General features: G+C 53.5%; 1 protein-coding gene across 1 annotated transcript; it reads left to right on the forward strand.

Annotated features, from left to right (window-relative positions):
• The first annotated feature begins 8,936 nt into the window (after positions 1–8,936).
• On the forward strand, positions 8,937–19,604 carry ALX3 (ALX homeobox 3). The gene is made up of 4 exons (XM_032155067.2): positions 8,937–9,213; positions 14,649–14,965; positions 18,014–18,142; positions 18,538–19,604. Exons 1-4 carry the CDS (start codon positions 8,937–8,939, stop codon positions 18,844–18,846), a joined length of 1,032 nt encoding a protein of 343 aa, XP_032010958.1. The 3' UTR covers positions 18,847–19,604.
• The last annotated feature ends 5,305 nt before the right edge of the window (positions 19,605–24,909 follow it).

A 24,909-nucleotide genomic window follows, 5' to 3' on the forward strand; every position in this document is an offset into this window, starting at 1 on the left:
TTTGTCACTGCACATATGGACCAAACTCTTACCTGCTGAGTGCTTCCTCTTCTCCTATGCCCCCTGGACACCTTGGGCAAGTTACTTACCCTCTCTGTGCCTCAGTTTTCTCATCTGTAAAATGGAGATAATGGTACCTCTCTCCTAAGGAGGTTAAAATTAAATAAAATAATGTACTTAAAGAGCCTGGCCGATGGTAAGTGTTCAATAAATATAAGGTATTATCATTTACTGTCATTATTCTGGTTAAGCTACCAAAATTATCTTCCCAAAGCATAGCTCTCATTCTCCTGCTACGTAACAACAGCAGCAGTAATAACACCCACACTTATCGAACACTTACTACAGGCCAGGCCCTGCCCCATGTGCTTTTCAACACTCTTCAATGGCTCCTCGTTGCCCAAAAGAAAGTTGGCTGCATTTTCCGCATCTGCCACATTTTCATCCCACCCTGTCTGTCTGTCTCTGCTGCTGTCATCTCTGCTACTCCTTCACAGAACCCCTTGCTGAAGGCACCAAGCTCCCTGTGCCAACACCCCAGGCCACTTCCCAGCGTCAGCACCTGCCTGCCTCTCCATCTGCCCGCATTGTCCTGGCCCTTCACGTTTTCTCAGGCCGCAGCTCACAGACCTCTTAGGATTCTCTGAGGTGGGTATGGCCCTTTCCCTTGGTCCCAAAGGTCATACAGCTGGGACTCCAGCGATTGGTACTAACATGCTCATGACCACACAATGGTTTCCTTCTCTACCTGGAAGTGACCTGGGAGTACTCCAGCTCCTTCCAGCTCACATTTGCTCCTCCCTGCTCACATTTGCTCCTCAGCAAGGGCAGGCCGTCTCATGCTTATTAAATGTCTTGTATTTCTGGGTAATTGTTCATAGGTCCAAATCTTGCTTCCCCAGGAGAAAAAAAATGTAGTAAGAAGGATCCACCTAGGCTGTGGAATGGAGGCACCTTTTTAGCCCCTTCATTCTGCTGAGCACAGTCTCTGCTCAATTGAATGCTCAGATCTCCTGAATGGTAGGAGGAAAGGTCCTCGTCCATCTGAGATGGCTCAAGGCAGCTGGGACTCTGACAAAGGTGCAAGTCTACTAGGCCACCTGCCTGAGGTCCTTCCTGATTCAGTCATTTAGAAAGAGTATGACACCATGACAGTTTGCTTAATTTCCTGAGTTCTGTATCCTCATCTGTAAAGTTGAAATAATAATAGCTACCTCCTAACATAATTATTGCAATTTTAAAACATAGAGTGACCAGTTCAGACCTAACTTATGGTGCGCTCTCAACAACATCTCCCTTCCCTGTCATTCAGTTCAAGGTCTAAGGCCAGGGTTCCCTTGGGTGAGATAACAGCAGAGCAAATATGGAATCCTAATGCACTTCTCATACCTCTCCTCTGAAAAACACAGAGAAAAGGTAAGTAGGTTTTCCTTCCTCCACCCAGATGAACCAAAAGACCTGGAGGATCTCTGAGGTCAGCTCTCAGTACTGAGGGAGCTCTCCAGGAGTTTGCCTGCTATGACAGCCGAACAGCCAGGGTGTAGAGAAAGCCAGGGCACACCTTGGTCCCTTTCCAGGATAGGCAGTCTTTCTCAGGATAGGCAACATGACTCTCGTTGCCCAGTAATTATTTGTGACAGTTGCTAACCTTTGACTCCTCTTAACCCATCAAGATAGACACTCCTGACCCAATAATTAGCATTAGAACCTGCCTCTGAAGTCAGGCCACTTGGTTTTGAATCCCAGCAGCACTTAGCTGTGGTGGGATATGGGGGGTTTTCTGAACGAGTCCACGGTAGCCAGCCTCCAGGATGACCTTCAAGGGGCCTCACCTTGTATAATCCTCTCTCTCGTGCTAAAGTAGAGCTGGCCGGTGTGACCAGTAGACTATGGCAGCAGTACTGGTGAGTGAGTCAAGGCCAGGCCATAGACAGCACTGCAGCTTCCACTTTGCTCTCTTGGGCCATTTGCTGTGGGGGAAGCCAGCTACCAGGTGATGGGGTCACTCAGTCAGCCCTGGGGAGAGACCCACATGGAGAAGGATGGAGGCCTCCAGTCAACAGCCTACACCAGCTTGCCAACCATGTGAGCAAGCCACCTTGGAAAGAGGTCCTCCAAGCCTAGTCAAGCCTGCAGAATCCCGTAGCCCAGCCAATATTTAACTTGCCGTCCTAAGAGACCCCAAGCCAGAACCACTCAGCCAAGCTGCTCCTGAATCCCTGACCCACGGTAACTGCCTATTGTTGTTTTAATCACTGTGTTTTGGGGTGATTTTTTATGCAGCATAGACATAAATAGACAACTAACACGCAGTCTAATCTCAGTTTCTTCATCTGTAAAATGGAAATATGAACACCAACTTTATAACACTGTAAAGATTAGATGAGATGGTGTTTTCCTGGCACATCATGAGTGTTCTGTAAATAGCGGATTTTATTATTATTACCTACCCTCTACCTCTCCTTCCCTGGAGACTCCAGAGGAGTCTGGAAGCTGGGCAGAGGCCCTTCCACCCTCTTCTCTTGTTTTTCTTCCAGTTCCTTGTAAAGTTCAGGCCCAATCTCCTTCCTCTCTCTTCCTCCAGTGCAGGAGCAGACCCTGGGCTAGGGTAGATACTTCTGTCTGACATGGTGAGGAGCTCCTTCCAGAACTCTGTAGTTGGTTTCACTCACATTTTTCAGGGTGTTCAGTGGTGTGTGTTTGCATTTCCTTTGAAAGGCTCCAAATGTGATAATTACATACTTATTAGCCCTGTAAAATAACAAATCTGGAATCTGCACTCTGGAACCAATGGATTTCCTGGTGAAATGAGTTCAAGGGGTGCCCTGGCCAGCATTCCCTGTAAGAGTCAAAATATAGCTACAAAAGGCCTCACAGACTCGCGTCACTTGTCTCTGCCCCATCCACTCAACTCTCCACCTCATGACTCCCAGCAAACAAATGTGCTTTCTGTTTGTCTTCCTGGAGGTGTTCTTGTTTTTGTGTTTTCTTAATGTCTCCTGCTGGTGTGGGTCCTGGGTCCCCCCTTTAGAGTAGGGGTGCTTCCCAGGGCCTGGGGCTTCTTCCGTATCTCCCACTAGTGACTTGGTGCTTCAAGCTGTGCTTGGCAGACACTGCAGACCCAATGCCTGTAGCGCTATTCTCCCTACCCCAGAGTTTAGAGTCTCTAGATTCCTGTGGACTTTGTTTCTCTTTTCCCACCCCAACCCAAACTCTCTTCCTTCTCCAGGCTCCAGGAAAATTCAACAAATTGAGTTCCCTGAGCTTGGCTTCCTCGCTTTCACTCTTGGGCCATTCTCTCTGGAATGCCCTCTCTCTCTGCCCCTTAGTACTCCTTCACCCAGGCACCCCCCACTCAACTTTCCAGATTCCCAGATTCAAACTTAAAGCATTCCTTGACCAGCTGCCCCCAGCCCAAAGCTGGGACAGCTGCCATTCTCCTAGCTCCCAGGCCCCCTGTGCTCTCCCAGCCTCAGCACAGTCACACTCCATGGCGTAAATGCCTGTTGCTCTGTGTCTTTCTTCTGCTAGTCTGGAAAAGCCCTGGGAGTAAGTGGTACTCTCTCAGGATCTATTCTCACTGTGTGACTCCACTATCTGGCACATGGCAGGCAGTCAATAAATGCTTGGTGAATAAAGAAATGCATAAAATTAATCAAACTGTTAAAATTGCCAAAAAGTCTAACCTAAAACAGAAGGGTCTGTTTTATATCAAGAATTAGTTCATCAAAAACTCCTCTACAAGACTGGGCATGGTGGCTCATACCTGTAATCCCAGCACTTTGGAAGGCCGAGGCAGGTGGATCACCTGAGGTCAGGAGTTCGTGACCAGCCTGGCCAACATGGTGAAACCCTGTCTTTTCTAAAAATAAAAAATTAGCAGGGTGTGGTAGTGCATGCCTGTAATCCCAGCTACTCGGGAGGCTGAGGCAGGAGAATTGCTTAAACCCACGAGGCAGAGGTTACAGTGACCCAAGGTCACACCACTGCACTCCAGCCTGGGCGACAGAGTGAGACTCCGTCTCAAAAAAAAAAAAAAAACAACTCCTCTACAAAATGACTTCTCTATGGTCCATGCCAGCACTTGCCACAGAATCTATTCACTTTCACACAAAGGCAATAGGTCAAACTGAGGCCTACCAGAGAAGAGACACAGCTCCGCCCCTCTGGCCCCCTCCCTCCATTACAACTCAACCTCAGTAAGCTGAGCAGAGAATGAGCAGAAAACCATAGGTTCAGTGGTGGATTCAGGCTCAAGAAACATGTGTATAATTACTATCACATTCATTCCCATAAAGCTGGAGTACAGACTCATTTCTTCCCATTTTCGCATAAGAGCCTGTGGCACAGAGAGGTTAAGTGTCTTTCCCAATGAAACAGATCAAATCAATGAAAGAGAAAAAACTCCCCACAAATCTTACTCCAAAGCAGACTTCAGCCTGGGTTGTTAGAATCACAGCCAAGGATTCTGGGTGTCCACAACACAAAGTTTTTTTCTTTTCTTTTCCTTTCACTTTGCTTCCTCTCTCTCTCTCTCTCTTTCTCTCTCTCTCTCTCTCTGAGATTATGAGTGAGGAGGAAGCACCAGATCCACAGGTTTATTTACCATTCCTCAGCCTGACCTTCCAGGAAGAATGTCACTAATGAGAAACAATCTTTTTGGTTTCCCAAACCCAGAATTTTTATATGAATCAATTTAGGATTTCAGTATCTAAACAGGACAAAGGTAATACCAACTGTCTTTCTTTTGAAGGAAAAAAAAAGCAACTGAGTTTTCCCTGTTGGAAGGAAATTTCAGATATGTCAAGCAAATCTCAGATCTGAGGTTACCTCTTTCTCATCGTCCCTATCCCTTCTGGAAATCCACTAGGGGAAAAAGGAGCACATGCCCTTCCTGTGGTGCAGGCTGAGGGAAGTAGAGAATGAAACGGAAAGCGGTGCTGGGGCTGATGTTTCCCTAAATGAAGAACTGACCTTACAGTTGAGGCCCAGAGCCAGGAACTCTTCTCACAAGACCAGATTCTATTCTAATTCACATCCAAATGAGGCTGATTTTCCTCAACGTGGATGAGACACTTCCATTCCAGCAAAGTGTAAGCACTGTGAAGGCAGGGATCACACGTCGTGTGTGCCACTGTATCCTGGTACCAGCAAATGGGGATCACATGGTAGTCTCTCCTATTAAATGAATGAATTAAACATTCGGCCAGTGTAAAACAGCGAGTAAGTATCATTTCCATTTAAAAGGTAGCTCTTCTTAGCAGATGGAGAGGGGTTTTGTTCAGTTTTTTCATTACGGGGCCTGGAATTATCTGGATCTTGCTATCCACTCATCTCTTACTCCACGGACAATTTTTCAGTGACAAATGCTGTTATAATTCAATTGGTTATTAAACAGCACAAATGGTGAATTCACAAATTCTCTTAAAATTCTGCCCCACATCTGGCTGTGTTGGTCATAAACCTCTCAAGTGTTAAGCACTCTGTTTCATTTGGTCTCAGCTTAGCAGAAACCACCCTCCACCTACTGTATCAGCGGCCACAGCTAGGCGTGCGAGTCTCAACAGATGCCATTTGCTGATCATGAAGGCAGCAGTGCAGTGTCCCCAGGCCACTCTGGCCTCAGCCTTCCTTTCCCATTGGGAAAATGAGGGTGCGCAGTGAATGATTTCAGCTTCGTTAACTGAAGAATGACTGAGGAGTCATGTGGAGTGGGGGACCGCGGATCTGAGCGTAAATTCTGGTTCTGGCACTAACTGGCTGTGTCTACCTGAACAAATGGCTCCCTCCTGGCCTCAGGCTCTTTCTCTAGAAAACAGGGTACCTATTTCATGGAGCTGTGAGGATTAAATAAACCAATCTTAGACAGGCATGGTGGCACATGCCTGTAATCCCAGCTATTCGGGAGGCTGAGGCAGGAGAATCACTTGAACCCGGGAGGCGGAGGTTGCAGTGAGCTGAGATCATGGCCACTGTGCTCCAGCCTGGGCAACTGAGTGAGACTCCATCTAAAAAACTAAAAATAAAAATTAATATTGGGAGGCCGAGGCGGGCGGATCACAAGGTCAGGAGATCGAGACCATCCTGGCTAACACGGTGAAACCCCGTCTCTACTAAAAAAAATACAAAAAATTAGCCGGGCGTGTTGGCAGGCGCCTGTAGTCCCAGCTACTCGGGAGGCTGAGGCAGGAGAATGGCGTGAACCCAGGAGGCGGAGCTTGCAGTGAGCCGAGATCGCGCCACTGCACTCCAGCCTGGGAGACAGAGAAAGACTCCATCTCAAAAAAAAAAAAAAAAAAATTAATAAACCAATGTATGTAGAATACATGAGCTAGCACCCAGCACACCATAGGTATATGTAAGTGTTAGCTGCTGTTTTTACCTATAATATGAGGGCCTTTGTGACACTTCATGATCTCCCAGCCCCCCAAGAAGGAAAATTTATTAACTCTGAGATTGCTGTTTTTGCAGTTTCTATGCACCTGCTCCATCAAACTCTTTCCAGACTACATACAGATAGATAAAAGTTTACACAAATGGCTTAAAAGACGAGTGGAAAAGTCTCCTCCCTGTGTGCTGATTTGTGTGGTTCTGGAAGAAAACTCTCCCAGAAGGGGCAACTCCACTTACCCACAAAACTCTCATGTAATCTAGGGTTGTCTCTCTCCTCAGTTTAATTGGTAACACCATCCCAGCATGGAAACTGGCTCTGTTCAGATAGTGGGAGAATGTCAAGAGAAATTTCTGGGCTTGAAAGTGGATGCAGGTCCCTGTGTCTCTCTGCTCAGCTCCAGCCTTAGGCCCATTCAGTCTGAAGTCAGGAGCCTTTCACCTATTCAGTGATGGAACCCACTGGAGATGGTAATCATCGTCATCATCACCATCTGTTAAATTAACACAGTGCATCAAAACACGAATGCTTTGCAAATACCCTACTTCTGTGTGTGGCCCACCTTTATGATGAGGAAACTGAGGCTCAGCAAGGTTGTCATGGGAGGCAGAAGACTCACCCTTTGATCCAGGCTGCCTTGTTTAAATTGTTGGTGACATTTTCCTGGGTGATATTTGCATCCTCTACAGTAAACTTCTTGATAACTCTGTTGAATAGAATAGGTATCCTAAACTGATGTCCTAGAAAGTCAACGATATCCAATTTCACAGGTATGGGGAAGAGAGAAAAGAAAACAATATCCAATCAACAACTATTGAAAAACCTTATTAATGGGCAAAGGTGATCGGTTCAAATTGGTTGCCCAGAGCTGGATCCACCAGATTCTGGAGAAAGGATCCCTCTGGTGAGGCCAGAAGAGAAGCTTAATTTCAAGCCGAGCCTCCCTCTTGACTAGAAATACCAGCCCCAGGTGCTCACATCTCTCTGGCCAGTCTGCATGCCGTGATTAGGGGCCCTAATGGCCATAATGCCTCCAATGTGGTGTTGAAACCAATAAGGCTTCAGAGAAGTTATGGTATGTTTAATAACGCCTTAATGACTCCTTGTGAGATGCAAGGCTTCTGGTTCCTGTTTGGTCTTGATTTACAGCCCAACTCTGGCTGAGGAGCCAAGAAACCCCTTCTAAGCCCCCAGCGGAAGAGGGAGGTGTTCACATCAGGCCTCTTGGATTCCTTTAAAAATTGAGAATTCAAATGAAATACAAATGATGTTTGACTCCCCACCTCTCTTGCTAGTCTCCGGGGGCATTGAAAATAAAAACAGCTCAACCCAGCCCCACGGGCTCCTCAATCCATGGGAAGTGAGCAGGGTCCTCGGGTCCTTGGGTATTTCTCCCCAGATCTTAGGTAGGGTGGTGGTTATTTCTCTTTTCCGAAATTCTAAGCTACTGCTCTAATCCTGTCTCCTTTTGGATGGGGAGACTCAACTCTTAGAAGATGCAGTTCTACCCTCACCCCTTCTGAATCGTCAGGCCTGGGGGAGCACAGCCCTGAGGTACGAGCTACAGACAGTCTCTCCAGTGGGCCTCCAGACACTTGGGCCATCTGCCCACTGAAACGCATTCACGCCAAGCTGCTGCCAGAGGAAACCCCAGCCCTTCTGCTCATCCTCCACCTGTTCCAAAGGCTGCCCCTGCAGGACACTGTCCAGTCCTGAGCTGCCCATGGGAGTCTCCCTGTCTGCTCTGGCCCTGTCTCTACTTCTGAAACACACCTCAAATACATAGAAAGACCCAGGGTTGGCTTGGCCCGACCGCCACAGTCAGATGAGGACACTGATGATTGGCTCAAGGACCCGTAGCTAATTAATGATAGTGTCCAGGCCTAAGCTCCCCAGAACCCCATTCCCAGCTTAGATCTGCTTCCACACAACATTCCCAATAGCTCCTTTCACTGTGAGGAACAAGAGATCTCTAAGGGAGGTGTTTTTTTGCTGAGGCAACATTTTGTCCAGCTCCTAGCAGAGACCTAAGTAAAACTGCAGCCTAAGGCCTGCCTGCCTGCCCTCCCAGGCCCTCATCCCAGGCTGATGTCCAGAGTCCAGGCCTAAAAGTGTTTGAGGGGATCCCCACACGGCCTCACCCCTCTAGGGGCAAGTGCCTCTAGGCTGGATATCAGGACCACGGGTGTTGCTCTGAGCAAGAGACTCACCTGGATGGGTAGACAAAGGGATCCTGCCCTAGAGAGGAGGCTGCTTCATCCTCTCCTGAGCTGCCTGGGACTGGGCTCTGGGTGAATGGGGGGAGGGGGTTCCCGGGCTCCGAGGGGTTAACCCGCACGGGGCCACACGTGACGTGGATGGTTCCAGCATTAAGTCAGAGGCGCGGCCCCCTCCCCTGCCCCCCGCCCCCCGCCCCCCGCGGCGCGCGCCGCTCCCGGGGGCTCCGCGCCCCCGCGCCCAGGTCCCTCCCCCTTGGCGGGCGCTCACAGGCGGCGCGGGCAGCGCGAGCCCCGGAGCCCCGGAGGCCTATGCGCCCTGAGCCGGCATGGACCCCGAGCACTGCGCGCCTTTCCGCGTGGGGCCTGCACCCGGCCCCTATGTGGCCTCGGGGGACGAGCCTCCGGGCCCGCAGGGAACCCCCGCCGCTGCGCCTCACCTGCACCCCGCGCCGCCCCGAGGCCCGCGGCTGACCCGCTTTCCGGCCTGCGGGCCCCTGGAGCCCTACCTCCCAGAGCCGGCCAAGCCGCCCGCCAAGTACCTGCAGGACCTCGGGCCCGGCCCGGCGCTCAACGGCGGCCACTTCTACGAGGGCCCCGCGGAAGGTAACGCGCGGCGCGGGGCGTAGCGCGCAGCCCGACCCTCTCTCCTTCTTCCTTACCCGGGCCCACCCGGGCCTTCCTGCTTATCTCTCCCGCTCGCCTATTTCTCAACTTTTTGCCCCTCTAGCCTTTCGCCACGGCTCCCACGGAAGCCGGGTTGGCGCTGGCCCGGGCTAGGCAAAGGCCAGTGCGGGGCGGGAGGGTGAACCACCGTTCCTCGGTGGCGGGAATGGGAGGCGGGAGGTCGAGGGAAGGTGCAGTGGCGACGGCCCGGAGTCCAGTCGGGGCCCGAAAGCATACGGACCTTGAAAGGAGAGAGCATGCTCTGCCGAAGTTGGACTAGAACTGCCACCTACCCTGAAGCCCAGACCCGGCCAAGGGCTGTGGAGCCACACTGAGCCCTGACGAAGAAGCGCGGCTTTTGTGTCTGGCGCCCTTTGAGGGCCCTGAGGCTGGGCCTCGACCTAGAGTGGTCAAATCGGGGTCGGCTGGGGACTGCGGCCTGGCCTTGGCCCGCCTCTCCTCCCCGGGCCTAGCCTTCACAGGAATGGTGCTGCCTGTGCGGCAGACTGGCACGGTCTGGCCGCGACTGGTCGTGCAATGCCAGGGCTGTCCTCAAGACGGAATAACTGTATTCTTATTTCTCATACTAAGCTGGCCTCCCTGCCGTTATGCACGATGATAGCCGCCCTTCTGGCAGTCTTGGCTTCCCCGCGCTGGATCATCACCGCTGGGCAGTCAGGAGCAGCCCTGGGCAGCCCAACCCCCAGGCGCCGCGGGTTCCCGGGCCGGTGCCCTGTGCTAAGGCCGGCTGGACCGCGCCGGCATCCGAGAATGCGCCTGAAGGCAGGGGCCTGGCAGGCTGATAGGCAGCTCTGCCGCCGTCCGCCGCACCCTATGACCTGTAAGGCGTCTTGGCTCCCGCACCGCACCCACCTTATCTGCGCTGCCATATCCCGCAGCCTAAGCCCAGAACTGGATCCTCCAAGATCCGCCTCAACCCCCTGCCGCCGCCCGGCTGGCGCCTCGCGGGCCTCCACGGAGTGGCCGGGCATCTCCGGCTTTCGCCCAGCCGGGGCGGTGGGAATGTGTAGGGGAGGGCGGGGAGGTGTATGTGGGTCAACGGAGGAAATGAACGAGTCCGCGGAGCTTCGTGTCTGTGCCCTTTGAAAGAGGCTTTCCTGATAAAAACCACAGTTGGGACTTAATGAGAAGCAGTTGGCCTGGCTCCTCTGATCCCAGCCAGACGGCAGAGGCCGCGCAGCGCGGTGAGCACCGCCAGAGACAGGTACCCGGCCTGGCTCAGCGCTCGGCGTCGGGCAGGAGCCACCCCCACAGGCCCGCGTCCCTGCTAGGCGCGCCGCATCCGGCACCGACAGCACGGGCGCCCGGACCACACCGATGCCGCGCAAACTGCAGAGAGCGCTGGTGCGGAACGAGCGGCCGGGAGGAACCCAGCACCCTGGGATCCGACGGCAAGGGTGTCCTTGACAACGAAATACCGAGAAAGAAAACCAAAGAAAGCGAACGACAACGAAGAAAAGGGAAAGGGAAATTGAACAAAACAACGGAGAGCGCGGCGAGAACGAGAGGGTAAATGGCAGTCGGCGAGCTGGGATGAACTAAAATGAATAAATGAGGAACGAACGAATAAAAAAAGCAAGATCCAACGAAACGGATAACTAGAGAAGGGGGAAAGGACAAAGAGGGAGGAAGCAGACTAAACAAAAGAAAACGGAGCATGTTTAAAGCGTGGAATATATCAAAATGAGAACAAGGGGGTAAGAAAATTAACGATTTCAGTTGAATGGAGGACATTCCCTGCTCTGAACCCAAACGAAAGGGAGGCAGGCGGGTGCGAGCAGAGCCTGGTAGAGATCCTGGCGGCCGCTCGCCTCTGGCGCTCTGGCCGGTGTTCAAAGGGAGGCCAGCGTCCCTGCGGCAGAGCGGACCTCGGCGCAGCGCGGCGCGCGGTGGAGCCTGGCTGCTTGAGGACAGTCAGCCCCCAGGGCCGCGCAGCCTACTTGGTGGGAAGTGGCGGGCGAAGAGGGAACCCGCCTTATTTCCCGGTTTTTAAAATAACCGGCTCGGAGCGTTTCCAGTCCACACGAGTGAGCGCGCAGCTGCGCCCCATCTGCGGCGCGATCTTTCACGAGGCTGGGCAGTTGCGCGCCCCAGAGGCTGGCGCACCTCGCTCGTCTCCCGCCTGCCGTCCGCCGCCCGCGCAGCCCCAGGCCGCCCTTTGCTGAGAGCGCCCAGCCCTGCTCTGAACCCAGGCTGCGTGCTGGCGCTGCCAGCCACTCTCGCGCCCTCCGCGCTTGGCTAGTCTGTCCCCGAGTTTGGCTCTGACGTCGAAACACGCCCTCGGCAAGAGACTCCTACTAGAGTTTTGCCCGCTGCCGCTGAGGCCCTGAGCCGGATGACCCGGCCGACCGCCGACGTCGAGGAGAGTCCCAAGTTCTTAGACCCGGGCTGAGGCTTCTGGGCCAAGGCTGAGAACCCCCAAGAAGGGCACCGAGGCCTCACCGGGTCCTGCCCACGGCGTTTATGTCCACTCTGGCTTTGAGTCTTCGGCGGGAGCTGCAGGAGCCTGGGCCTCAGCGAGTTCTGCAGGTCGCTTAGCGACCCCACAGTGGCCGGAGGAAACAATGCGGCGCGGAACAAGGCTGCAGCGAAATGTGAAAGCCGAGGCTGGTCCCGCGGTCTCAGTGGATGCCTTCTGTGGGGACAGTGGAGCACTCGGGCCTGCTACGACGCTGCTTCCTGGCTGCACAGTGGCTTAGAAGCAGCCGCTGGTAGGGGCTCTGGCACTCCTCCGGGTGAGGGGTGCTCAGGGTACGGCAGGCCTGAGAGCTGGGTCAGGGACAGAGAGCTCCTTTACTACGTTAAAAGGCTCCTGGCTTTCACGCCCAACAGCTCAACAGCTGCTGCCGTGGCCCTGCGGTTATGCAGGCAGAAGACACCAACAGGCTGTCTCCAACATGAGTACCCCGCCTCAACCACCTAGTGTCTGGATCAGGTGCAGTGACTCCTCTGCACAATCCACACACACCTCCGATGTGCCCCGTGCTCAGCAGAGCAGCCCTCTCTCCTTTACAAGCTTAGGTTCAAGCTGCTGGCTGCTATCCCTGGCCTGTCTTTCCTGGCTTCTGCCTTCCGTTTATCCCAGTTCTATTCCCTTTCCTCTTCTGGGCCTTGCTCCTCAGGAGGCTGCTCTGTGTTCTCTGAGCAGTGCCCCTCTCCCCCAAAGTGGGGGGATGCCACCCTCACTCTGGTGTCCTCCAGGTAGATCAAGGAGGTTTCAGGGCAATGACAATGAGGAGGAGAGCAGTTCTGTGGTCCCTTGAGAGGGCTGTAGACTGGGCAGGCGTGGGAGTTGGGCAGAAGTCAGCAGTCTTGGCCTCTTCTTTGGGGAAGCTGTTCTGAGAAGTCCTACTGCACTTTCATCCCTTGTCCCTAGCAGCTTGGTGGCTCAAGGTCAGGAACGCAAGTCTCAGGGCCCCAGATCTGCTCACTTCCTCTGGGCAGGTCCTATTGAGACCCAAGAGGCAGATGAGCAAGCCCCAGGGCTTTGGAGGGCCTCTGCCAGGATGTCAGTACTCTTGAACCCCAGCCCTGACCCTCAGCCCTGAGCTACCCTCACTCCTTTTCTGCTTGGAGTCCAGCACAGCCTCCCTAGAAACCCAAGACACCAAGACTCTTCCTTCTCAGGCTGAACATTTCCATGGCCTGTTGTGTGTATGCGTGTGGTGGGGGTGGGGTGGGGTGGATGTCCCATTCCAGTGTCCCTAGTCTTCCTGATCATTTTCAATTATTTGGTTTAACTTCTATGAGTCTTCCTTCCTAAGCTTCTATCAAATGGAACTGCCCCTAAACCTGAAATGTGCTGGCCCAAGAATGGAAGTCAGGGACTGGAACACTTTCTCCCCTGTGCTCCACCTGAGTTGTGAAGGAGCCCTGGTCCCGGGCTGTAGCTGTGGGCTACCTGTGTACAGGCCTGTGTACAGGCTGGGCATGGTCCAAGGCTAGGTAGCCCTGCCCGACTCTCCCAGTCTTCCAGGACACACACCGGGAGCTTATTTCATGGCCTGGGTAGTCCTGAAAAGTAACTGACCACCTTCCAGCTGAGGAGGACCCTGCCTGATTTGTCCTTCACAGTGCAGACAGGGACTTATCAGACCCAGATCCTGAGAGGCCCATTTCTCCAGTCCCATCCTCCCCCAACCACAGCTGTGATCCCCACACCAAGTCCTGGGAAGAAACTGCCTCTTGTGCCAGCTAGCTGGGCCTCGTCAGGGCCAGGCCTCTACTGGAGATGGGCCCAGAGCCAGGCAAGAGGCTGTGTGAGTCAGTGGGGCGTCTTTGTGGCGTCTCAGCTGCCATCCCAGTGGACTGTTGAGGAGGGATTTCATGGGGACACTGCTGGGGGTCCTTGCCAGAGGGAGAGGGCGTGCGCAATCGGGATGACCTATTTTTCACCATGCTCCATCGGTCAATCCGCCATGGTGAGGCTCCACCAAGCTTCTGGAGTAGGGGTTAGCATGTCAGAGTGGGGCTGCTGGAAACTGTTCCAGTCTGCAATCAAGTCCTTCCCTGCCTGTTAAACACAGGCAATGGGGGAGCAGTCAGAAACTCCTGAGGAAGGAGGGGGTGGTCAATGATGGGAATGATGGGGACAGGGCCTGTGCCCTGTTGTGACACTGGTCCCCAACTCTCCTTCTTTGAGCACAGCCTATCTCAGCTCTGCTTCTCTATTGCTGGAGCTTAAGTCCTTGCCGAGACACCACAATTTTAGGAGGAATGGAGAGAGGCAATCCCTCTGGAAGCTTCTTTGTCCCATCTTGCCCTTCTTACACCAGAGCTGGGGAATTTGATATTGACCTGAGACCTGGGGTTCAGAGAATAAAGCTCAGCCAGACCAGCCAAAGGTGGTCTGAGCACCCACGTCCACTGCCTGCCTGGCCCTGGGAGCAGAGGCGCGGGCATAGGGGCCTGGGAACCAAGGCCTGCAGAGTTAGGAACAAGGAAGCACTTTCTGGCAGGAGCAGGAGATGTCAACCACCCCATCCTCACCCCGCCCTCTGCCCCCATTCTTGGCCTTGCCAGGGTGGTGGTCCTGCTGTGGCGCCAGTCCTCTCACATCCCTGTGGAACGCACCACCACAGAGCACTTCCCCGAAATGAACCCCACTCTGGCCCCAGCAGATCCGCCCAGACCACAGAGCACATAGTTCCCCAGGGCCCCCTCCCCAGCTGGAGGCTCAGCAGGCAGGCCTCTAAATGCCAGGCTCCCATGGAGGGTGGCCGCTGGGAGGAAGGGAAGGGAAAGGAAGGGGGAGGCGGAGACTGAGGCGTCAATGTTCTTCCCCCTCCCTCCATTCCAACCCACAAAAGCCCCTGGTTCAGTTGCCATCCTCCTTTTTGTGTTCTCCATTGCAGCCGAGGAGAAGACCTCCAAAGCTGCCAGCTTCCCCCAGCTGCCCTTGGACTGCCGAGGGGGCCCCAGAGACGGGCCCTCTAACTTGCAAGGCTCCCCAGGCCCCTGCCTGGCCAGCCTGCATCTTCCTCTTTCCCCGGGACTCCCTGATTCCATGGAGTTGGCCAAGAACAAGAGCAAGAAGCGTCGTAACCGCACGACCTTCAGCACATTCCAGCTGGAGGAGCTGGAGAAGGTCTTCCAGAAAACCCACTATCCTGATGTGTACGCCCGGGAGCAGCTGGCCCTGCGCACAGACCTGACCGAGGCCCGGGTACAGGTGAGGGCACTGCAAGGATGGGGCTCTCTGGCTGCCTCTACCACACAGTGACCAGACCCTGGAAGGGCTGGGAGAGGTGGGCACCGGTGCCTCCCAGAGCTACCTTTCTCAGGGTCCTGCCCCAGCCTTCCCCTCCTGGGCCCACCCTCACGCCCAGCTCTGCTGCAGCCACACGCTCTTCTGGCCCAAATTGAAGCTTGTGCCTGGGTGTAAGGGCGATGGCCTCTGGAAGCCATCACCTGTGTGGGAGTCCTAACTCTGCCACTTACTGGAGGTGATTTAGGGTATGTTAATGAATCTCTCAGTCTCAGTTTCCCAGTTCAGGAAAAGGGAATGATGGGACTGGCTACATAGGGACTATCTTGAGGATCACAGGGATGGCCACATTTTGGAAGCGGTGAAGTGCTGAACACACATCAGGGCTGCTCCTGAGGTGGCTGCCTAGAATGGGATGGTCCCTGTCAGGAGGTCTCAGGGTCAGTGATTCTCAAAGTCATCAGGCGCCACCGACCTTGGGTCCCTGCCAGCGCTCAGACCCTGGCTGGGAAAGGCTGGCTGGGAGCTCTTCCCTATCCTAACAAACTCCCCCATGGAGATCAGGTGCCAGGGCTTCCCAGAGGGGCCGTGGCCAGTTTTACACGGGGGGAGCCCAGCCTGTGGGTAGGTAAATGCTGAGAAGGGAGGAAGGCAAGGGAAGCCCACGTCCAAGCATGTTGGAAGTGTCAAGTACATGAAGGTGGCAAGCTGGCTGGGGATGGGGAAGGAGTTTCAGTAGGAGTCTGGCCCAAGAGGAAGATGGCCATTCACTGGCTTGCACTGAACCGGTTCAATCAAAGCAGGCTTCCCAATACCAAGCAGGAGGCACTGGGAGGGGTGGGTTGGAGTTCTGGAGAAAGGTGAGGAGGTGACCTCTTAGGCAGAGGAGTCTCTCTCCCACCATGGAGGAGACTTAGCAGGAACAAAGCTCATGCTATCCCACCCTGCATGGGGCCCTTCCAGAGACTCTTTGTGAAGGCACTAGGGCAGGAGACAGTCCTGGCAGGATATGGGGACTGACAGGCCAGTCTATAAGAAGGCCAGCTGTCATCTAACAGAGAAGGCCCTACGGCTGCATCCAACAGGATGAGAGGCTTGGGCTGTTTCCCCTTCTCTGCTGAGTTCTCCTGCCTCCCTGCTCCTCCGAGGTGGCAGCCAAAACAGACTTCCAAGACTGTCCCCCAAGGCCTCCAGGGGCTGAGGTCATCAGGGCAAGAGGCCTGGCATTCAAGGCAACCCCAGATGATATAAGCCATGGGAATCAGGACCATGGAGTCACCTTAGCAGGTGTGTGGTCTAACCAGCTCTTCCCGTAGCAAGTGTTTGTGGGAGGTGGAGAGCACTTCCTCTGCTCCTATCCTAGGCCTTTTCAACCTGAGAGGGTGCAGGAGTAGCCATGAGGCCCTCAGCCCTAGTCTGGAAGCTTCCTGAAGGACGGAGACCCTGGAGTAGGAATGTTTTCTCTGACAGGAGCGTGAAACCCACCCATACACCCTGCCCCATGGAGAGGAAGAATGAGACTACACACCAGATAATGCAGAGGGCAGGTCCAGAGCCCAGGGAAGGCCTACAGTGGGATCTCCAAGGGAGAATGGGTGGTGACAGAAAAGTGAGTCCCAATAGCCAGATTCACTGGTTCCAGGCTCCCTCATCCCCCATCAGGGGAGGGAGAGCAGAGAAAGGAAATCCAGGCAGCTGGCCAGGTGGGGGTGGCCTTTTGCTGACCTTGCTGCAGGCCTGCTATCTTGGCAACCTGGGAGCTAGGGGGATGGGGTATGCACAGCCCCTTCACTGTTGGTGTCTTACCTGCCTGCATGTGTAGGAATGATCATGGGGGCAGGGCGCCTGAGGGGCTGGGGTGGGATTTCTCATCCCAGCTGGGGTAGATGGATTACTGACACACACACACACACACACACACACACACACACACACACACACACACACACACACACACACACACACAGCTTTCTTCTGTTGTGACTCCCAGCTAGATATCCCTGGAAAGCAGGGGTTGTTTTGTTTGGTTGGTTTTATTTTGACATTGTTAAATTTAGCTTAGTGGCTGACATATAAATGTTGATTAAATGATAGAAATACAAAACATATATACCAATACAGTTAAATTTAACAGTCACAACACATATACCAAACAACAAATTCATCACAGATATGTACACAGATGTGCACAACACACAGATGTGCCACCCCTATCTGCCAAGGGCTCACAAATAAATGGGAGAAACAGATTCCAAAACAGATCATGGTAATGGAATGGGGTGAGTACAAAGAGAGGTCCAGGGTATTTTGGAAGTCCTGTGGAGGATGCCCAGCGTGGATGTATGTGTTGAGGGGATGAGTAGCCCAGGAAGAGAAAACCTAAGCAAAACATGGAAGGAGCAAGATAGCAATGTTTCAGAAGAGCTGGGCAGCTGCTTGGGAGGCAACCAGAAGAATAAATGTATTTGCCTGGCAGGATATGAGGCTGTGCAGAGAGGCAGGGGCCTTGTTAAGAAGCTATGCTCTGGACCAAGGTCTCCAGGGAGTCACTGAGGGTTTAAACCCTGTTCAGACATGACGTGAACAGAAATGTCTAAGATTCCTTGGATGCTATGAGGTGGGTAGCTTGGAAAAGGAGATGAGGCAGGGAGACTAGAAACCCAACACATGTGCACAGTATACCCAGGAAGTACCTAGGGCCCCTGAGACCCACAGACGCCCCCACAATACCCTTACTAGACATAGCCAGGCTGGAGGACCACAGTGATTCAACCTGGGGAGTGACAGCTGGAGGCCCATGGGGCCAATTAACCCACTTCGGGCTTGGGCCTCTCCCAGGCTTCCTCCCAGGCTTCCTTGGCCAGGAAAACGGTGTGGATTAACAGTTGAGATCCTCCATCCTGGAGCCTGCTCCCCATCCCACAAGAGGACACAACCATCAACTCTCCCTAGCAGGCTCCTCTCCTCAGGGCTGCCCTACCACCCCCTCAAACCCCCACAACCTGCCCCCAGGTCTGGTTCCAGAACCGCAGAGCCAAGTGGCGGAAGCGTGAGCGTTATGGGAAGATCCAGGAGGGGCGGAACCCCTTCACGGCTGCCTATGACATCTCTGTGCTGCCCCGCACTGACAGCCACCCTCAGGTAAGACCCCAGCCCTACCTGAGCCAGGACCTGGCAGGGTCACCAAAAAGAATATGAGGTCTGGCCTGACGAGACCTGGAGAGCGTCAGCATTCTGTATCACAGTGGGGACACCACTTCACTTCTTCCTCTGCAAACCGGGGCTCCTGCCTGTCTCATGAATGACACATGCAGAACACAAAGGAATCCCAGAAGAAAATTTCGTTTTGAGAACAGTGGCAGGAGCCCCCTGAGATGCCACTGCCAGTGTTGGGGGTTGGGGTGGGGGTAGATCTGAGCCAAATGGAGGTTTCCTGGAAATTTTCGGGGCCCCAAGGACAAAGAGAAAGCCCCTGGGTAGGGAAGTCAGCTCCTGAGGCTACCGGCTCATGGGCCTTCTTTCCCCTCTCTTTTCAGCTGCAGAACTCCCTGTGGGCCGGTCCAGGATCTGGGAGCCCTGGGGGCCCCTGCCTTGTGTCTCCAGAGGGCATCCCCTCCCCATGCATGTCTCCATATTCCCACCCCCGTGGGAGTGTGGCTGGCTTCATGGGGGTGCCAGCCCCCTCTGCGGCTCACTCTGGCATCTACTCCATCCATGGCTTTCCCCCCACCCTGGGGGGCCACAGCTTTGAGCCCTCCTCAGATGGTGACTATAAGTCTCCAAGCCTCGTCTCGCTCAGGGTAAAGCCCAAGGAGCCACCCGGCCTGCTGAACTGGACCACGTGATCGGTCGTATGGACCTGCAGAATGAGCTGCCCACCTCCTTTTCCATTCCCAGCCGCTCCCAGCTCACCCCTGCCTGAACACCAGGGAGGAAGCACCTCTGCCTCCAAGTCCCAGATGGTTCTGGAGGCCTGGGAGAGCAGCTGGCACTGTCAGCCCCCAGCAGGGAACAGGTTACAGGGTCTTTTCTCTTAGAATAAGGTGGGGCTGCCTAGGAGAAGGGGCTTCAAAGCAGCCAGGACTCTTCCTACCACAAACTGAGTCCCCTCACCTGAACTCTGGGCTGGAGGCAGGGAGACACTGCCCTGCTTCCCCCAGACTTTGTCCAAGTCCATTGTCATCTCTCCAGCTAAGACAGCTTACTTGGCTCATCGTTCAAGGAACCCAGGAAAATGGGAGGAGGAGGACGCCGAGTGGACTGAAGCTCTTCATGATGAGACGGAAACCAAAAGGGAGTCTCCCATGATGGGGTGGAGTCAGCCCTGCTTCCCCTCCCCACCAGCAGGGGGCGCGCTGGCATCTGACACTAAGGAGGGTGTAAAGGCCAAGGTCAGCATAGACTAAGGAACACTGGCTCCTCAGCTCCAGCCACCCTCACTCCTGCCCTGTGCCTGCACTCCCAGCATGCCATGCTCATCTTCCCCTCCAAGGGGGCAGAAATTCCACCAGAAATCACTACATATTTGGAATCTCTTCCATAGGACCAGCCCAGAGCTACGCCATGGAAATGATATTGGATGTTGGTCAGAATAAAACAGATTTCCACAGACTGAGATCCTGATCCCCATTTTTGTACAGACACTTTTTTTTTTTTTTAAGGAGAGAGAGAGAAAAAAAAAAAAGCTGCCCAGCATTCTAATAAAGGTGGTGGTGTTTTTTATATCAGGTGACTGTCTATCCCCAGGGCTTGGCACTGGTTGCTTTGGGGCTGGTCTGTGTCCACGATGCAGGCTGGCCACAACCCCTGAGGGGCCAGCGAGGAAGGGGAAGGTGGTCCTGCAGCAGAGCCCTCAAGGCGGATGCATGCCAGGCCAGGCTCTGTCACCTGCCTAGGGTCTCTGTGGCTTTGGCTGTGCTGGGAGGTAGGGAGAAAAGCTCAGCTCTAGGGCTGGGCTCATGTGGCAGGGAAAACTGAGGGTTGGAAGGGCAGTAAAAAAGCTGAAATAACTTTGTGGCTAAACTGACAATGGACGAGAAGTAGAATGGAAGAAAGGGGTGCCCACTGAGGTTCTGCGTTCCCCATGGGCTGGGACCCCAGGGTGGTGGGAGTGGGGCTGCTTCCTTCCAGATGCCCCAGGAACATGTCTGAGCTGTGGGGCAGAGACAAAAGCCAGAACTCTTTCTTGTGGTTTCAGAGTATTACCCATTCTATCCTTCATCCTCACTTTCTGCCTTATCTCCGAAGCCTGGATGGCAGGAAAAAGGTCTGGCCCTCCCACCCTCCCAGTAAACACAACCACATTGCTCAGAAGAATTCAGCCTCAACCAGCAGCCCAGCCACCCCCACCCCACGCCTCATCTTTCAGGCACAGAGAAACCCAAGCCCACAAAGACACATCAGGGCTGAGCTGATTCCAGAGGAGGGGGTGAGTCCCCCACCAGAACATATTTCCCAGCCAAGACAGTCGCATGTATCCCCAGAGGAGTCTGTCTTCCCTCCCTTCCTTCCCCTTCCCTCCCTGCCTTCCCCTTCCCTCTATACAAGGGTCTGGCTTTTGGTGATTTCTTTCCTCTCCGTCCTGACGCTGGCTCTGAGGTCCACAGGTGTGAGCCCTCTATCCAGGAGGGGACCCAGCAGAAAGAGGAGAGTCAGGGTAGAAAGGAGAGACATCCCTGGCTGCCACTGATGAACAGAATCTCCTTCACCTGGCCAGGCAGTAATGAAATAGGGGCTCAAGCCAACCATTCTGACTCCGGGGCTCACACCACTGTATGAGAAGTTTCTTCATACAAGGAGTGATCAGCAAAGTTTTGGACCTTCTTCCCCACCAAGTCAGAAAGATGTATAGAGAGAGTAGTTTGTTCTACAAACATTTTTGAGTGCCAATTCAGCCTGGCAATGTGCTGGGTGCCAGAGATACAGCGATAGTTGAGGAAAAATATGATTCTTCTCTCTTGAGAGGGCTTAGAAAGATGAAAGGAGGGAAGAGGAAAGGATCTGTGATAAATACAAACAAAGAAACCAGAAGTGGGAAGAGACAGGAGAAAAAATAAAGGTGAGCCAGAGGTCAATGAAGCCAAGAGTGGGAGAGGCTGGCAGAGGCTGGCAGAGGCCAGGAGGGGACCCATGGCGGAGTGGGGGGCTCCTAGGGGAGGGCACAGGGAGGCCAGAGACTGGCTACTGGCTCTCATCCAGGGGCATCTGCCCACAGCTCATATTTTTCTGTCCAGTGACAGCTAAATGAAGAGAAAGCTAACTTTACAACCGCCCACTTCACATATAATGAATATGAATGGGCATCCCGGAGCCTGTTCTGTGGGATTGTCTGTGAGGTGACAGGTCCTCCTACTCACTGGGCCATCCTAGCCAGCCTGTCCCCTGGCTGGGGCATGAGCAGCCCTTCCACCTGCTTCTCATTAGCTGTGTCCCTCCTCCTCCCACACACCCCTAAGACACGGCCCCGTCTCCAGATACCCCTGCCCCCAGCCTCACTCCAGAGGTAACCTCAGACCTCCACCCAGGCCAGTGGTTCCTCAAGGCCAGGCCTGTGCTCTGGCCACTCCTTCTGGGAAGGGAAAGGGGAAGTGGCCCCTCCTGATATCCCAGCTGCTTTTGCTGAGGCTCCTGTCTCCCCCAGAGAAGATGCCAGAGCCCTAAATCTTGGTCCTGGCAAAAACATGGACACCAGGTCAGGACTGGAGGGCCACAGCCAGGGGGCCCATCAGTCTAGTCTGCCCACCTCAGTCAGCGGCTGGAAATGCTTCTCATGCAAGGCATTCAATCCTCCTTCCCCACCTCTCCCATTTACACTTCAACCTGAATTACAACCCCAAAGTGCAGACCCTCTGCAGCTCCAGACAGGAAGAGTCTGGCATGGCCAGGAACTGGGAAGACCCTAACATTTCCTTTATCCAGCAGAGGAAAGACTGCCCCTGCCCCAGCCTCCTCCACAGGCTCATCCCAGCCATTTCACCTGGAAGGTGGTGAGCATCAAGCGTCAGCTGTCAGAGCCCTTGATTCTGATGCTGGAGCCCCCTTCCTTCCCACTCAGCGACTGCTGGCTCCCCCAGCAATCTCTCCTCCAATAGTAAGAGGCTGGGACCAGTGGGACCTGTGGTAAGCCCTTCAGACGTCTGTTACCTATCATGCTATTGCTTTTACTTGCTCTTACGGCTGTGTCTCCATCAACTGTGAGCTCGAGAGAAGTGAGAGAGTGTGGTATCCTAGTAACCTGGATATCCAGGGCATCTACCACAGGGCCTGGCCCCAACAGGCCTTCAAGGTGTGACGGCGGGTTGCTGGACGAGTAGCTGACTCTTCTGAGATGCCTCTGGCTTCACAGCAGCCAGCTAGGTCCAGGGGCTTTAAAGAGGCCTAAGACATGGTTCTAGTCCTTGAAGGGGATTTCTGTCTTCTAGGGGACACAGGAAATGGGTGCAAATTCATAAAACATTAGAGTTTGAGGGGTCAATGCCAAGACTAAGAACTGCTACCATTTATTGTCATCCCTTGTCAGCCAGACATGTAGGTTCATTTCCATGATCTTACTCAGCCCACGCAATATGGCTATTATTAAACCAATTTTCACAGATGAGCCACAGTGAGGCTTGGAAATTGACTAGCTCAAGGTCCCTCAGTGAGTAAATGTCAGAGCCCGACCTGAAAGTCAGGGCTGCCTCACTCCCAAAGGGTGCTCCTCCCTTGTTTTATAGCCAGCAGCCTGAGGCTGGCTGTGCCAAGTGCCAAATGAATGTAGCTATTCTCCTCTGAGAAGTCAGCTCTTTGAGGACAGACAGGAAGCCAGCCCCCTGGGAAATGAGCCTAACAGGTACAGAAGGGGCAACCAACACAAGAGTCCTCTGGGACCCAGAAGAGGAAGAAATTTAGGCTCAGGCTGAAAAGAAAAAAAGACGGCAGCAACAGCCAAGTTACCCTGAAGAGGGCACATTCAGGGAACACCAGAGGCTAGGCCAAGGCTAAGCTTAGGTGGTCCAGCTAGGACCTAAAGCAATGGACATTTACCATGAATCTTTCATGCCGGGGACAATGCTAGAGCAAATGTAAGTATTGGCTGTGGTGAATAAATGAGCAAATGAATGCACTGGTGGTAGGTGCTGGGGTATGACAATGACTAATAGCAACGGGTGTGAGGGAGTGAAAAATGCGTGCGCTGAGACAGAGGCCTGGATTTGAATCCTGGCTCTTGCCTTTTTATGACCTTGGGCAAGTTCTTTATCCTTTCTGTGTCACAGTTTTCTCCTGTGCAAAACAGGGATTAAAATGGCATGTATCTTTCAGAATATTACAAGGAATATGTGAGACATTATACATCAAGTGGTTAGAACGCTGGCTGGCACATAGTAAGTACTCAGCATCTGCTGGCTTTGTAGAAAATAAGGCTTTGAGAAGCATCTAATATTGTGCCTGGTACCTACTTGGCAACCCATAAGTGGTAACTCTTATGATTAACAAGGGACAGCTCCCATCCTTAGAGTGATACTGCCTCAGGGTAATCTGTCCCTCGGTGGATTGAAGGAGCAGTGGACCCTGAGCCTGCTTAGCAGTAAACAACATTTTATATAACTCAATCACGTACAAAGGGTCTTCATGTACTCTGCCCATTTCACGACCCATATGAGATTTAAAAAGCCACAAAAACTGGGTGGCTCCAAAAGACATTTCTGTACAAAGACCCGAGTTCAAATAGCCAACCTGCCACTAACACACTCTGTGGCTGTGAGAAGCCCCTTCCTCTCCTCAGGCTGGCTCCTGGGCCTACAGCTGAAGGGATTTGCCTGCCCAGGCTTTATGGCCCTTGCAGCTTTGATAGTCCTGCATTCTCTTTTGCAGGTCAGAGGAGAGACAGGCCTCGACCACGCAGGTTCAGTTACTCAGGCTTCATGGGAGAATAAGAATGTGAAAAATCCATCTCTCCCTAATTGAAATCTCAAGATACATATTTTCTGTCAGTCCTGGAAAGAAACAGCAGAAAATCCATCATCCACACATAAATTGTGTCAATTCCCCTGTCCTGTACAAGTTACTTTGGGGCAAAGGGCCCATCAGTCACAGATGGGACTTCCCATCTCACAGACTGTGTGACCACCAGGAGTACACTGCTGCCTTCCACCCCTGCTGTCCCTAACCATGCTGGCACATCAAAAGGCCTGTCCTGAGGCTCAGCAGGTCCCAGGCCAGGCAGGCATGAACAAGAGACCCAACGAAGGGGAAATGCTCCCCAGAACATATTTCCTTTACAAGTCAAGACCCCTTGGAGATTTAACAACCTACAAAACAACTGCCTACAGGTAAAATAAGAGCTTCCAGGAATTCTAAAAAGGGAACACTCCTTTCACCAGCATCAAAACAGTAATATCTTCTCAGGCAGATGCAACCAGGGGTCTGGAGGCCAAAGTGTAGGTGCCAGGTGTCCACTGACACCTACCACAAAGATTTTCCTTGCTTTTCTCTCAGCCACAGGGGGCTCCTGGGCCCTCCAAAACTATTTCCCGCCGTGAACCTGACTCCTGATGGTCTGCTTCCTAGGCTCTGAGTCCTGAAGTTTCCGCTCAGTCCCAACCATCTGCCCCAGGGGGGGACCTAGAGCAGCTGGCCCCCTTGCTTTGACCTAGCCCCTCCCTCCCTAGCACTGACACTGGTTTGGCTGAGGCCAGCTCAGTGATGTGATCCAGAGGAACCTGGGGCTCCTACTGAAATTACAGCAAACCCAGGGATGCAGGACAACGTGTCAGTAAAGTAACCTAGTGCCCTGGAGTTGGGCGAGAGCAATCCCAGATTACTGTGGGGTTAACTTACACTGGATAAATGCCAACTCCCTCTCCTCTTCCCCCAGGATGGGAAAGGCAGGCAGCTTGGCAAGGACAAGCGTTGACCAGCAATGCTAG

This window comes from Hylobates moloch, unplaced genomic scaffold, assembly GCF_009828535.3.
Source record: "Hylobates moloch isolate HMO894 unplaced genomic scaffold, HMol_V3 SCAFFOLD_5, whole genome shotgun sequence".
NCBI lineage: Eukaryota > Metazoa > Chordata > Mammalia > Primates > Hylobatidae > Hylobates > Hylobates moloch.